This window comes from Doryrhamphus excisus, chromosome 17 (genome assembly GCF_030265055.1).
Source record: "Doryrhamphus excisus isolate RoL2022-K1 chromosome 17, RoL_Dexc_1.0, whole genome shotgun sequence".
In the NCBI taxonomy this organism is placed as follows: Eukaryota; Metazoa; Chordata; class Actinopteri; order Syngnathiformes; family Syngnathidae; genus Doryrhamphus; species Doryrhamphus excisus.
In genome coordinates, this window is record NC_080482.1 from 6,316,651 (window position 1) to 6,331,840 (window position 15,190).

Consider the following 15,190-nt stretch of genomic DNA (forward strand, 5'->3'; position numbering starts at 1 on the left):
AATATATAAGATATGTCAAAAATGAACCATGTTGAAGATGACAAGTATATTTGTGGTTAATATAAAAATGACAGTCAATATGTTTGATCCTGCAAATATGGGTTAACTATGTCCTAACAATGTTCACTGTCATGAAGTGCTCCACATTTCAACCTTCATACTTTCCACAGACGTGCAGCATTCATGAGTGAATGTGGAGTTGGAGCCCATAGCGTCAAACATGCTGTGATCCTGATTTACTCAGCAAGCTGGATCCCATTACTGCGGCCAAACAAGCACGATGAGAAAAAGAGAGCCATGGTGGTATATTGCAATTCTCTACCATAATCAACCTGTCTTTTGTGGCTTGGAAAGAGACAGCTTTGTTGTCATGCATGGAAATAACTTTCCATTTACCAAAAAGTTGCAATGATCAAAGAGCACCGTTTTGGCTGTTTCTCTTAAAGTACATTGGGAAATCTAAACACTTCTAATATCTCACTTTAATAGGCGAAAACACTCAAATAAGCATCTTGGATATATAAGACAATATATTAAATAATTAATAAATTACATGATAATTGTGTTCTTATAAGATGTGTATTATAAACTAGTAATTACTTTTTTCCATAACAGTTTAGAATGCATCATTGGATTCCTGAAGTATGTAAACACGATAAAATATGAGACATTCATATTTGCATCATGTCGGATAGACACATACAAGCATCGCCTCATATTTTTCTACTTAATGTGTACTAAATAAAAACATGTTACATTAAAAGTATGTCTTGCATGCAGTGTGACAGGGTATTTGGTATTTCAGGCCAGAGGTGATGAGCCCTCACGCATTGACCAATGATCGTTCACCACACACACGTGTGACTATGACGAGTAGCCAATAAGAACACGAGCTGTATGTGCTGCTAGCCAATGGGAGATGAGCTGTTTGGAGCCCTTGGACGTTTCCCCTTTACTGTGTTAAATCATTCCGGGACTGAACAACCGATGCTGTGAATTTTGGACATTTTGACCGCTTTTGCTGTTTTAGCCGAGGTAAGCTAACAAGTAAACATGTTTATGTTTTGAAATTGAGTATAATGGTCTCTCTGAATGACAATTGTTTTCTCCTAGTTTTCACTAAAGACACTTAAAACGTCTATACAAGCACGATGAGGTCCCCGGTGCTGCTGTAGACCTGAGGCCGACCTACTCGCACTTCCGTAAGGGTCTCAGGTGCGCGGGAATGCGGCGACCATCTTCTTGTTCTTTGGAGTGACCGCAGCCGGATTGATAGAAGTCACCATGAAGGAGAAATCCAAAAATGCTGCCCGGACTCGACGGGAAAAGGAGAATAGTGAGTTTTATGAACTGGCCAAACTGTTGCCGCTGCCCTCGGCCATCACGTCCCAGTTGGATAAAGCCTCCATCATCCGGCTGACGACAAGCTACCTGAAAATGAGGATAGTCTTTCCTGATGGTAAGGCTCGCTAGTACAGTAATAGCACATTTAGAAGCCATTCACACCAATTTTATTCATTTTTTTGTGCCTTTGACCTTATTTTTCTCATGATTTGTTTATAATACTATCTTAAAAGTTACTTTACGATTTAAAAAGTGGAAATATATTTAAAAATATAAGTGTTTTGCCGAATAAGGGAGCTAGCTAACACTTTTACACAGTGTTAGCACGACTTAATACTTGTCAAAAATGACATAAAATGTATGAACTAAATTATTTACACTTATTAAGTTATTATCACTATTATCATTATTATTATTACTATCACGATTAATCATAATGATATATATAATAATTTTCGCCCTTGTGTTCAGACTATTGGCTACAAATATAAATGCTAAGCGATATGGTTTCTCTCCGGGCCCCATGTGGCCCCTGCCATGCGGCAGATTATCCGGTGATGAGGATCCACGCTGGATGCGTGACTGCTGCAGAGCCTCGCATATTAGTAGCATGCTCACGTTTGTTCTTTCAGCATATGGGGTTCCTTGTAAAAGACACACACACTCAGTAGTTAAGGCGCACTGACAAAGAACCTGGGCAGGAAGCGTCCGCACAGCCGTTATTTACCATGAGTCCATAATTAACCCATACGTATATTTATAATTAAAAATTAAAAAACAGTCAGCAGGTTTGGATCACCTTTTTTATTGTGTAGCTGGAAATCCCTTATGAATAAAATTAGATTGTGTGAATACACACAGGGATCTAATTGCTTCTACAAATTATAATAATACAAAAATAATGATAGAGGCCAGAGCCCTGACACATGTACTACATATTGCATATTATGAAAATGATAGCCATCAATTATTACCTTCCTGGTAGTATATGTCAATGCAGCATCAACATCAGCATGCAAGAGGTGCTCTCGGAATAATTTAGAGGGCATCTCCTCCACATCCTCTCTTGTGTTATGAGCTATTTTCTGCTTGAAATGGGCTCAAACACTTAAAGGCCTTCACCCACCATCAGCATAAAGTGGGAATATAATTGAATCCTGAAAAGTCACATTGAATTTTTAAATATTAGTAATTATTGCAAGCAAGTCTCATGTAACTGTTTATATTGGGAAGTAATGGGATAGTAGTTTATTAGTTATTATGCGAGGTGAGTATTTTTTCAAAAATTATGACAATTTGAAAGAAATATATATAAAACAATTACAAAATGTAAGTTTGTAACAGCATATAAAGACAAAAAAACACTTTCTAACAACGTTTTGGTATGTTTTACTTAAAAAAAAATCCCCATTCGTTCCCATTATACCTCTGAATCCTATTTAAGCGTTTAATTATCGGACTATTTCTTTGGTGAATTGTTGTGCAGACAATGTTATTGTGTTCCGAGTCCAAACAGAGAAGTCCATATCATGGACCGCAGTGTTCCCCTTCATGCCGCCTGTTTATTTTACCCAAGTACATTTGCATTTCAATTCCAAGTCCTGTTTGTTTTGTCCAGCTTTGGGTTGCCTATTGGGCCTTTTTTTATTCCAACACGTTGAATAGTTTATGCAAATAGTTTCACACGACACTATTAGTTTATATCCGATTTTCTCTATATTGTTCAAATCTAATATAATTATTTGGGGGATCTGTTAATTTTTATTATGGAAGACGCGGTGAATATTTTTTAATGCATATTAAAATGCGATTTATTTGTTTTGTTTACCAGGCCTCGGCGAGTCGTGGGGTCATGTGAGCCGCAGCTCTCTGGACGGGGTCAGCCAGGAATTAGGATCCCATCTACTCCAGGTGATCATATTAATTATTATTTTTATCTAATCAAATCTACAGTTTTGTGTATTAAATTGTGTATCCGATTGAATTGTCTGTTTGGAGTCCCCGGGTGCATAGATGGTTATATGTTATTAATAGTACAGGTGATGATAATAATAACAACTTTAGCAGGGTAGAATATGTCTGTAGTTGCAATCATTCTTCTCCTGATGTTTTCCTTCTTGTGTTTAAATGAGCTGAGCGCATTGGTGGTCACGTACGAGCCCATCTGTCTTTCTGCCTTTACACTGCACATCATTTCTCACATCAGCAGCAAATGGGTTACTGCACAAAAAGCACACTGTTTAATTTTTTTTTCAAATATATATATTTTAGAAAGTCATAATACGCCAGAATCACAAAATACCCCTGGACCTTTAATGAATTAAATAACATAAATCAGGAGTTTGTAATATGTGTTAATAAGCTCCCAGTCTCATTTCCAGTCATGCTGTAATTATACCTTCAAACAAAAATAGAATAATGCTCGTTTTTACTGTGTGTGTGTGTTCACAATCAGGCATATCACAATAAATGTATGTTATTATGGACATATTGCTAATATTTTTATCATATTTTATAAATATGTTACTGTATATAACCTTACATATTATTTTATGTTTTTCCTTGTTTGCCCATATTTTAACCAGACAGAGCACTATTGGGATCTTGTGTTGGATGTCTTTAAGATTGTGCATGTTTATGTAATTGTGAAAAATATACACAATAACCATAAAATGTGACCTAGTTTCCTGTTTTGCTGACCACTTCAAGGCACCTTGTTGACAATACCTTATACTTATTAATGAGATTGAAATACATCCATAGACACTAAATGAATCAAATAGCAACATGAAAAGTGGCGGGAAAATAAGAAGCAACAGCCACAATAAACTTAATAAACCAAAGCATTAATACACTGTTTTGATGTTGTCTCAGACCTTCCAAGCAATTCATAATATAGTTCAATTTGATGCTGTATGAATTAATGTGCATGAAAAGAATGGCCAAGCGTATAAACTCCCAGCATGCTTTGTGCCATTGCATTTTTTTTTGTAAAAAGTTCCATGTTTAGACTTAACACAGCTGTTGTTTATTATCCCCCATAGTAGTTGTTGCCCTGCGTGTGTTTACTCACTTGTTACACGTTTTGCTGTTGGCATCGTGATTGTAGTTAGTGCTCTGTCAAGCTCACTGTAAGTTCAGTTGCAGGTGCCTCTGAACTTGCCTCGGGCTTTGCGATCCGCACTTACACGACCTTTTGATGTCAAATAGGGGGGCACAAAGTATGTGCGGCTGTGAGTTTGAGACTCCTGTGTTGGACAAACCAGGCAGTATTTCAACCAGTGTTGGCAAGCAGATCCACCACACATAATGTAGCTATACTGGCACCGGTAAGCTGGAGCTCACCAGTTCTGGTCCTAAACCTGGATAGGATAAATGGGAGGTCTACGTCAGGAAAAAAGATGGCGCCACAATAAAAAAATCCCAACAAAAAAAGATCAACAGATAAAATCAGGACTACAACCATTTGTACACACATCAATGCACAATAAAATTTGAGAGCATTAAACATGAAGCATGTGATTAATGGTGTTGTAACTTCTATTTCAGACATTGGATGGCTTCATTTTTGTGGTGGCTCCAGATGGGAAAATAATGTACATATCAGAAACAGCCTCGGTTCACTTAGGTCTGTCTCAGGTTGGTTTAGCAAAGGTAATGTTACCTCCTTAGGTATGATGAGTCTGAGGTGTCACAGTCCTGACATGATTGTGTATTTCAGGTAGAGTTGACAGGAAACAGCATTTATGAATACATCCATCCAGCAGACCATGATGAAATGACTGCAGTCCTCACCGCACACCAGCCTTACCATTCACATTTTGTCCAAGGTACATCATGATGCATTCAATGTAACACAAACTTGCTCTGAAAATATATTTTTGTTGTTTTCATCATTGTGTGAATGTTGATAAGCAAGCATTAGCGATGCAGCTTTTCCCATTGAAGTTACTATTTTCTATTCACTTTTGTTTCAATGTAAGCCAACCCTGAGGAAAATACAGTAGATGTACACACTTTTATTTTTTAATTTTATTACACTTTGTATTTTTTTTAATTAATTAATTATGTTTTATTCTCACAAAGTAGGCTGTTTTTTAACACAGAAAACACACCTCAGTCACAATATGCTGGTAATTTTAAATGTATAGTATATACATTTTATATTGTTGTTTAAAAAAAGCCCACAATTTATCATTTTTTTCCCGTAATTTAGCATTTTATTCTGCGGTCTTTGACCGCACCATAGTTCCTGTGAGATGCAAAAGTGAAACCTACATATTAAAACATCTAATTTCATTTAATTATAATTTAAGATGTGTTTAATAAGCATGTGAGGCATATTGAAGAGGTACTGAATCTAATCTAATAATTTTGACAGTCACTTTTCTTGCAAATGCTGATCAGAAATAAGAGGAGAAGTTTCAACATCCACTTCGCAGAAGGGTTTTGTCTGTGGCATTAATATTATTTTATTTTCTTGCTTTCCACAGAATATGAGATGGAGCGCTCATTCTTTCTGAGAATGAAATGCGTTCTTGCTAAAAGGAATGCTGGTCTTACGTGTGGAGGCTACAAGGTCAGAACTCAGAATAACTGCTTTTTATGTGATGTTTTTAATTATAATCTGAATGACCAAAATGACAGTGAAACATACATTATATACAATTTATAGAATTTATGATGGTTCTATGCAGGTAATTCATTGCAGTGGCTACTTGAAAATCCGCCAATACAGCCTGGACATGTCTCCATTTGATGGCTGCTATCAGAATGTTGGGCTGGTGGCCGTCGGTCACTCATTACCACCCAGTGCAGTGACGGAAATCAAACTGCATAGCAACATGTTCATGTTTAGAGCCAGCCTGGATATGAAGCTCATCTTCCTCGACTCACGGTACATATTTCTTTATCTTGCACATGTAATACTTTATTCTGTATCCTCACCCCTTTTACACAGTAACACAGTACTTTGTTAGTGGAGTTGTTTCTCAGCCAGCACTTTCAATTGCGCGTCAACACTGGAAGACTTAATGACAGCTGAAAATGTGTGTGTGTGTTGCTTAGGGTTGCAGAGCTTACAGGCTATGAGCCACAAGATCTAATAGAGAAGACCCTCTATCATCATGTCCACAGCTGTGACTCCTTCCATCTGCGCTGCGCACATCATTTACGTCAGTATTGGAACCATGCAGCACACATTGTCACACATCCAATATTACACTTCATCACAATAATTATGTATTGCATAGCCCTTTGTAGCAGTGGTTCTCAACTAGTTTGGCTGCAGGTCCCACCGTCACCTCATCGTTTATTACTCACAGCTCTGTGAGTTGAGAATCACTGCTATATAGGATGAGAAATGAAGAAAATAAGCCAATGATAATAATAATAGCAATAATAGAAAAAATAATAAACAAAAATGAGTCGGTTATTATACTATTGTAACATATTATAACTGCAACATTTTTACTTTTGACAAAAATACTGAAATAAAAACATTTGATATTGTCCTATATAGTCATATGTCCATATTTTGTACCTGTCACTTTATTTAATACATGTTATATTTGTTTTTTTTTTAATCCCACTCTTTATTTTTGTAGTGCTTGTAAAAGGCCAAGTCACCACAAAGTACTACCGTTTCCTGGCCAAGCATGGCGGCTGGGTGTGGGTGCAAAGTTATGCTACAATCGTACACAACAGTCGTTCGTCCCGACCTCACTGTATTGTCAGTGTCAACTACGTTCTCACGTAAGTATATTTTCTTTACCAATTTGAGTTTGCTGTTTGAAAAGTGGAAGATTGTGATTATGACTGTATTGTGTTTAAAATATGTTAGTAAAATTGCAGCCAATCTGCGTTATTGGAGAACACCAGTAAATCCAAAGCAGTATTTATGGCCTTTTAATTGAAAGTCTCTTTATTTCTAAATACTTTAATGGTATCTTATGTGAAATAAGATACATGTACTTCCGACACAATAACTGGAACAATCTGGTAATCTTTGTCGGTAGTCCGGAGGTGGCCTGTTGTTGAAGGGTTCTATCAAGGGCAGCAATTGTTTGTCCAGTAGCTTTTGTTTACACAGCCATGGATAAAGAATTGATAAGGGCAGTTCACCTGAATGTGAACTCCTACTGTGTGTTTAACGTCTCATGCTTTTGTGGTCTGCAGACCCGCCACTGCAGAGCTTTAGCAATACTTCAAATAAAGGCATTTCCTCAGTGAAAGCATTTGACCACAAAGGATTGGATAACCCGTTAGGTGCAGACAGATATCAACATTTTGCTGCTTACGGTTGGTTTGGTATCCTGGTATGCAGTCAATAACAAACAATTCCACCATTTTGCCATATAGCATGTTCGTCCGGGGTACCTGTGAGGTGGTTCCAGGATGATGGGTTAATGGACCTCCTGATATGGGCCTTGTACAACTGGTGTCACAGTTTGGTCCGCATTGCCGGCTGTAAATTAGAATTATTAGAATTGGACACTAACCAAGGCTACCCTGATTTTATTCCTAACCTTTATGGACAGCATTTCGAGGCACACAGAGACATGGAGGGGGAGTCAGGTTGGCTGGCTTACTGTCACAGAACCCGGCTTTTAAGTATAAGCCACAAATGCTCAACAGGGTTGAGGTCAGGGCTTGTATCATTCCAGAAGCTTAATGTTAGCCTGCTTTATTTATTCCAAAAGTAGTTATGTTGTCAACAGGACAAGGATCCCAGCAGTAAATTTAAGTTGACCTTGAAGGTGTCGATTTCGGAGCAAGGAATTATTTCTTGATTGGCATCCTGTCCGTCCGTGGATACGTGCAGTTGAGCCTTGGTTGTCCCAGAACATCATAACCGTCGGTTTGGGTCTTATTCCAGATCTTGGCAAAGTGGTGACATCCGAATAAGTTGTTTGCATAACTACTCATTCAATCCTGGAAAATGATAATTTCAAGTAAATAATCCAGGACCCCGAATTAACTTAACATTCATGCCCATAAATCCTAAGAAATGCTTCTGCTTGGACGTATCCATTTGTGCCGTCCAGTTTGTTTATTATGTAGCCAGACACTAAAAGAGCGGGAAGAAGAAATCACCGTTTGCATCAAAAAATAATCTGTGCCAGAGTTTTCTGTCAGGCTGATTTGCCATGGCAACATCCAGAGAACACTTGGGAGAGAAATCAATTCCCTTTTCCCAGTAGTGAGACGTCCAAGCTTCTCCTACAGGCCTGATTTAGCCAGACATAGCCTTTAATCTCCCAGTGTATTTGATTAGGCAGTTTTCCCTCTGTGTAGTGTTTGTTGAAGTGCTTGCTTCAATCCCTCTGGTAAAACAAGCATCCCAACAGCCGTTTGAGCTCTCTCAGAACATCCCAAGCCCTCCAGGTATTTATGCTGCCACACATGGACACAACACTTGGAGCACGCTGGTTCGTCCAGCAGTATGATGGCGCTCTAAATGCTAAACAAATGTTCAAGGGTGTTTTTGTCGAAGGGGAACAGTACTTTGTACAACTGTGTTGGACATTTTGCTTAAGCGAAAAACACTGTAACAAATCTTTAAAAGGCAGAATTCCAATAAATACATGTAATTAATACTTCTTTCTACAGGGAGACAGAATATAAAGGCCTCCAACTGTCTCTGGATCAGATCACACCCAAGGCTTCTTTCCCCGACAGCAGCAGTAGAGGAGGCAGCCTAGCTGAGACAGGCAGAACCCCTAAGAACAAAATATCCCGACCCAAAACCAAAGCTAGACTCTCCCCTTACATACAGGTGAGTATTTTTGTGTCTCATGTCTTCCAATCTGCAATTGTGTAGTATATTTATCCTCCTTTGGTAATGCTAATGGTAATGGTTTTATTTCAGTTGAACATGCATTAGATTACAATTGAATGCATCACATAATCAGTTCACAGTTCCACATGTCGAAAAGGAGTAGGAATCCTACCCCTCCATCTGGTACTTTTACAATCAGTAACTGTTTCATTTGTTCACTTCCTGCTTTCCTAATTTTTATTTTTTTTTTTGTCACGTACCGAAGTACGAGGTGATATGAGCATCCAATTGGCTCATCGTTGTGCATTGTTTGAGGGTCTTACTCAATCCATTCCATAGTTTGATTCCACATACTGAAATGCTATGGCTTTTTAACGTAGTCCTAGCATATAAGTGTTTTAAATGTAGTGCTTCCCTGAGATCATATTTCTCCTCTTTTGTAGAGAAGTATTGGATGACATTTTTAGGTCATTGGTTATTTTTAGCCTTGTGCATTATTTTAGCTGTTTGAAGATGAACTATATCAGCAAGTTTAAATATTTGTGATTTTAGAAATAAGGAGTTAGTATGTTCTCTGTAGGTACCAATAGAATATACACAGATACATACATCTAGAATAATAAATATAATATTACACCATTATTGAAGGAAAATAAATCTACTTTCCAATGGAGGTTAATTAAGTGCGAAAAACACTGTGCATGGTTTAATGTTTTTACATTTACAATTTGGATAGTTAAAATAAATGTTTTATGGTTCAACAATTTTACTATTGAACATTTTGTTTCTGATGATGGGCAAAATACCCATCATCCATAATCCCCTTTTACCGAGTCAGTAAAAAAATAATCTGTTTTTAGCAGTGGGACATTTCATTGTATTACTATTTGACCACTATAATTCTTTTTGTCCCTCAGTACCCCAGTTTTCAGACCGAACGGTCTGATTCAGACCAGGACAGTGCCTGGAGGGGCAGCCCCCTCACGGACACAGGTTCCCCACAGCTGCTGGAGACCAACGAAGGCCTGGACGCCTCCTGTGTGTACAGGCAGTTCACCGATCCTCGTCCGCTGAGCTACAGTCGTTCAGAAGAGCGGCATCACAGCACGGATGACCACACGCACGTCCATACGCATGCTCAAGGTCAAAGTTGTGAGCAGGGACGATGCGAGGCCGGGCGCTATTTCCTCGGAGCCCCTCCTCCCGGCAGAGACACATGGTGGAGCACTGCACGGTCCATTCTGCCCCTGAGCAAGGGATCCTTGGAGAACCACGAGACGCTTGACGGCAACACATCCCACATCGCAGCAGTCCATTGTTTCCATGGTAACATCTAAAATCACTTTTACAACAATTGAAGTGCAGCCTTATAAAAATAAAATCGTGTCTTATAGGACGGAATCACTGGGACGAGGACAGTGTCGTAAGTTCTCCAGACGGAGGTTCCACCAGCGACTCGGGTGATCGCCAGCGAAGTGAGCAGTACTGCACCAGTCCGCAGGAACCCAGCAAAATCGAGACACTTATTCGAGCTACACAGCATATGATTAAGGAGGAGGAAAGTCGACTTCAGCTACATAAGGCTAACCCAAATACTCCACTGGGGCAAACCACTGGTCTCTGCTTGACGTCCGAGTATACTCAACGGCCAAGACAGGCTGTGCTATGTAAAGGTTTGAGTCACATGATCAGTCCGCTGCCCAGCCCCACTATCATGTCCAGGCTGAGCAGTCCGGGGTCCGAAAGCCTCAACAAGTCAAAAGACTACCTCCAAACAGACCTGTCCCCGCATTCTTCCCAATTCCACCACCCTTTTGGTCGACCGGGCTCGTGTTCGGCTTCTCCCACCCCGGCCCCGGCGTTGTACCCCTCACACGCACACTTCAGGCCATACTTGGAAAAGCATACGCCGTACCCGTTGGCAGGCTACGCTCTTGAACACATTTATGACCCAGAGAGCCTCCGGGGCTACTGCTCCTCTGCCAGCACCGATGCGACCCCTCACCTCCACATACCGGCAGAGCAGACCCCCGGACACAAAGGCACCTCTGTCATTATCACCAATGGCAGCTAACACTCGTTTTACACACGCACCAGGACTGGTGGCACTAAGACCCCCCCCCCCTCGTGGCTGCCTGGTTAGCCCCCATAAAAAATCACTGTTGTGACTCCTCTGAGCTTATTTTTACATCATACTGACCTCTAGAATGAACTTCCTAAATGACCGAGTTACAGTTAGAGCACCGCCATCACCTACTATGGCGACCCAAATAGCTAACATTTTCAGCTCGCTTTTCCCAAATATCTTATATTTAATGAAAAGTGAAAAAAAATTGAGGTGGTGAAGGTAAAGGTTTTCTAACGTTTGGTTTGTACTTGCTAGACAGATAACAGGTTCTCACTAAAGACTCATTTCAGAGCCTTTACTGTGAAAATGAACATACAAAAATAAAGCATGTCACTTATAACTTACATACATAGCATACATAGGACATTATTTCTCAATGAGCTTCAACATAAAATGCATTTAAACAAATGCACTAGCTCGATGCTAACTTATAGTGCAAATCCCACATACACATAAGCAATTAGCATTAGCGATATGCCGATTTCACCGTGGACTCGGACTTTGAGGTGATGATTCACACTCGGTGTATGACAATGAAATCGATAACTAACATACACATTCCACGTAAGCAGCTGATGTATGATAATTATATAATACTTACATCCAAACGTTCTAAATTGTTATTATTTTACGGTTTAGTTTACAGTGGAACCCACTTAAGTTGGTATTGGTCTATGTCGACCAATTCATGAAATGCCTGCCCACTGTGTTCTTCTTATCATTAAAAAGCTTCTGCTTTAACACGGGATTATGAGCGTCACCTCTCCTCGGGGGCTACCTTGTTAGCTTCCTTTGTTGGGAGCAAACAATGGTAGTTAAAGAGAGACGGTGAGTGATATTGAACTGGAACTCATGGAGGTGTTACAACAGAAATAGTTACAGACACCGGAAAAAAATGGCTCCACAGTGTTTGAGTGGTTAGTGCAGAGGCCACACAGCTAGGAGACCCGAGTTCGATTCCTTTGTGGTGTTTTTAGCATCTGGTTGACTTTGAATCATCCACGTTGAAGCACATAATCGTAGCCACAACTCTCTAGTTGACATTTCTTGTTAGTTCAGGTACTTTTGAATTGAATCTTAGGATTCAAAATGTGTAATACATTTTCTCCCCATTTTACAGGAAGTAAAATAGTCAGAGAAATGTGAACTTTGACCATTAACATTAAAGAAAAAACACTTTTTTTTTTTTTTTACAATTTTGACCATCATCCTCAATCCTTATGTGAGACATAAACACATATGTCATTCTCATTTTTGTGTGTTCTAAAGATATAAAAACAGCTAAAAAGATGGTAAACATTTATTCCGCCTGTCAAGTTCCGCCTTCTAAAAAAAAAAATCCAAAAAAGCGCCAACAACTCATTTACATATAATATGACGTGCATATTAACCAAGCTACACAAACATAGTTACTATTATTAAAATTGTTATGTTAATCGAACTGCGTTACTGGCGTACTGACACCTTCCCCACAGTATATTGGCTCAAAATATATATGTAATAATATATTATGATAATATAAAAATAATATGTTATCATGAATGTACTACAGCATGTTTTTGGAGGTGTTTTCATAGCACTCTTTGTCGGCGCCGTACGTAGGTGTGTCCCATTACATGCTCAGATGAGCTGTCTCTTTTTATCTGTTTTTATATCTTTAGAACCCACAAAAAAGACATGCGAAGACACGTGTTCAAATCCCACATAAGAATTGAGAATGATGCAAAATTGAAGGGCAGTTTTCCTTTCTACGAGTCAGCCCATTATGATGAATCTAAACTGTGTACAAGCTTCAGTATGATGAAAAAGGCGATTGTGGAATTGTACCATCACACTTGGTTTATACTGGACTGTGTAAAACACAATAACTCTGCAGTCATGCATATAAGTACTAATATGCAAATATTTAGGTTTCTTTTCTTGCTGTTTTTATTTCTTATCATGAATTAGGTATTAAGGCACATCTAATACACTCATGCCTCTGGTATTTGATTGACAAGTGATAACCATGAAAGTGCAACAAAACATAATGATTGACAGGCCAATAAAACCTGGTTAGAAGACAATGTTTCCATGTTAGCCGTTCAAATCATTTGCAGTTTGCTGTTATCATAATACCAAGGAAGACATCATTATATTAACTATAATAGATCCCTGAAGCAACCATAATTAGTCTTATGTGGTCATGTTTGTACCACTGGATTCAAAATGTATCTTTTTTTTTGTCCTTTACCATCCTATATTTATACAAGTGTGGATTTTTTTTGGGGGGTGGGGATTTATTTTATCAATGATCTAAATGATGCGCTCAAATGTATTTATGCTCTCCTGTAATTTGGCTCATTGAATAAAAAACGGCCATGTTTTTTGGACATGAGCAAAACTGTATTTATTAAGGCAATGTTTCTTTATGATTTGAAACCTTGCTGCAATCATCCCTTGTGTAAAATTGTAAAGTTGTAGTGTGTTTCTAAAAAAAATAAAAATAATTTTGCAGAAATTAATTATGCTTTTTTTTTTACCTGATTGATTAACTGCACACAATGTGTACATATGAGATAATGTCATATTATTTTGCATATAATGCTATAAAACGAGGGTGTATATGTGCATTCTTTCATTTCACTTAAATAAAGATGAATAAAAACTGAGCTAACAGAATATTTTTATGGACGATTTACATGACACTGTACATCACATTAAAAAATAACATGTTTGTTTACCTTTTACAAAAATAACCTAAACAAATGCATCACCCAAAAGACGCGTCGTACATCCCAGCAATCTGTGAAGTGAGGACTTTTTGGACAGTCAGACCGAAAGCAGCACTAAAATGTGCACAGATTGTGTGAAGCCGCACTGGCAAATAAAGCGCTGATGAAAATCAATACAGCACAATCCCCCATTAAGCCTGATGATTTGTGGCTATGTGGAGGTCAGGGATGAAACCCCGTCTCCTCATCAGCCTGATGGACGTTTACTGTTTGCTTTAGTCATCTCGTGCTGATCCTCAGCTCCGCTCTCCCCAGGCTGCTGCACCTATTACCTCCACATTAAAAGCTTTTCATGCCGCTAGTTTTTCCTTGCCTTGAAAGCCTCTTTTCCAACACCTAGCTGAAAAACCAGCAATGTAGCAAAATGCAGAGCCAGCAGTAAATAGGAATTTGTAAACACACTCCATTATGGAAGAAGATGAAAAAACATATGAAGATTAAATAGTCATTCACCCTGAGTTGAAAATCATTGATGGATATTTGACAATACAGGTCAAATGTACCACAGTTTTTGCATGTTTCTATTGTTATGCTTCACTCATAATCTTTTTTCATTAAATATGGCACTTTGTTCAAAAGAAACTTGAATGCACCATCGTCACATCACATGATGTCGCAGAAGCGCTGTACTAAAAATGCGCTAAACGAGGAAGTCGTAGCGACACACATTCCACATGCTCAAGGCCAAAGGTCACAGAAGTCCCCCCTTTTCAATGCCTGTAACTTCAAGTTATGAGTTTTTTATTTTATTTAGATTTTTTTTTATTTATTAAATGTATTACTTAATTCGCAAAAAAATTAAAAATTCAAAATAACTCAAAATCTCAAATTATTTTAATATTCCGTCGTACCAGGCAGTGCATAATACAGCTATGAAAAAGCAGAACCTTAGTTAAAGGTAGTATTCCGATGTTTTTTCTTTTTTTCCGTAAATTTACAATCTTATTCTCAAAATCTCTGATTTTTTTTCTTCAGTGTGGCCCTAATACTCCGTTATACTCCTAATACTCATGAGCACATATCGATGCAATACAAGATTTAGTCTTGTATTTGTGATACAAAATGACGGTGTAAACAACCCGGACCGTATTTTGTACACTAAACAAGTTAACAAACTCAAGCCAAGGACACATTTTTTAAAATATTTTGGTTGTTAACCAAAAA

The 15,190-nt window shown here is 38.4% G+C and overlaps 1 protein-coding gene across 3 annotated transcripts; it reads left to right on the forward strand.

The window, feature by feature from the left end:
• The first annotated feature begins 111 nt into the window (after window positions 1–111).
• Window positions 112–13,684, forward strand: sim1a (SIM bHLH transcription factor 1a). 3 transcript variants are annotated; one of them, XM_058053270.1, is made up of 12 exons: window positions 112–1,035; window positions 1,114–1,459; window positions 3,176–3,255; window positions 4,894–4,998; window positions 5,066–5,174; window positions 5,838–5,923; window positions 6,042–6,241; window positions 6,412–6,518; window positions 6,951–7,098; window positions 8,956–9,121; window positions 10,042–10,450; window positions 10,519–13,684. In XM_058053270.1, exons 2-12 carry the CDS (start codon window positions 1,285–1,287, stop codon window positions 11,196–11,198), a joined length of 2,265 nt encoding a protein of 754 aa, XP_057909253.1. In that variant the 5' UTR covers window positions 112–1,035; window positions 1,114–1,284; the 3' UTR covers window positions 11,199–13,684. The 3 variants fall into 3 exon arrangements, with proteins under 3 accessions (XP_057909253.1, XP_057909254.1, XP_057909256.1); XM_058053271.1 differs by having other exon boundaries at window positions 4,894–4,983; XM_058053273.1 differs by lacking the exons at window positions 112–1,035; window positions 1,114–1,459; window positions 3,176–3,255 and having other exon boundaries at window positions 4,912–4,998; window positions 5,070–5,174.
• Window positions 13,685–15,190: the final 1,506 nt, after the last annotated feature.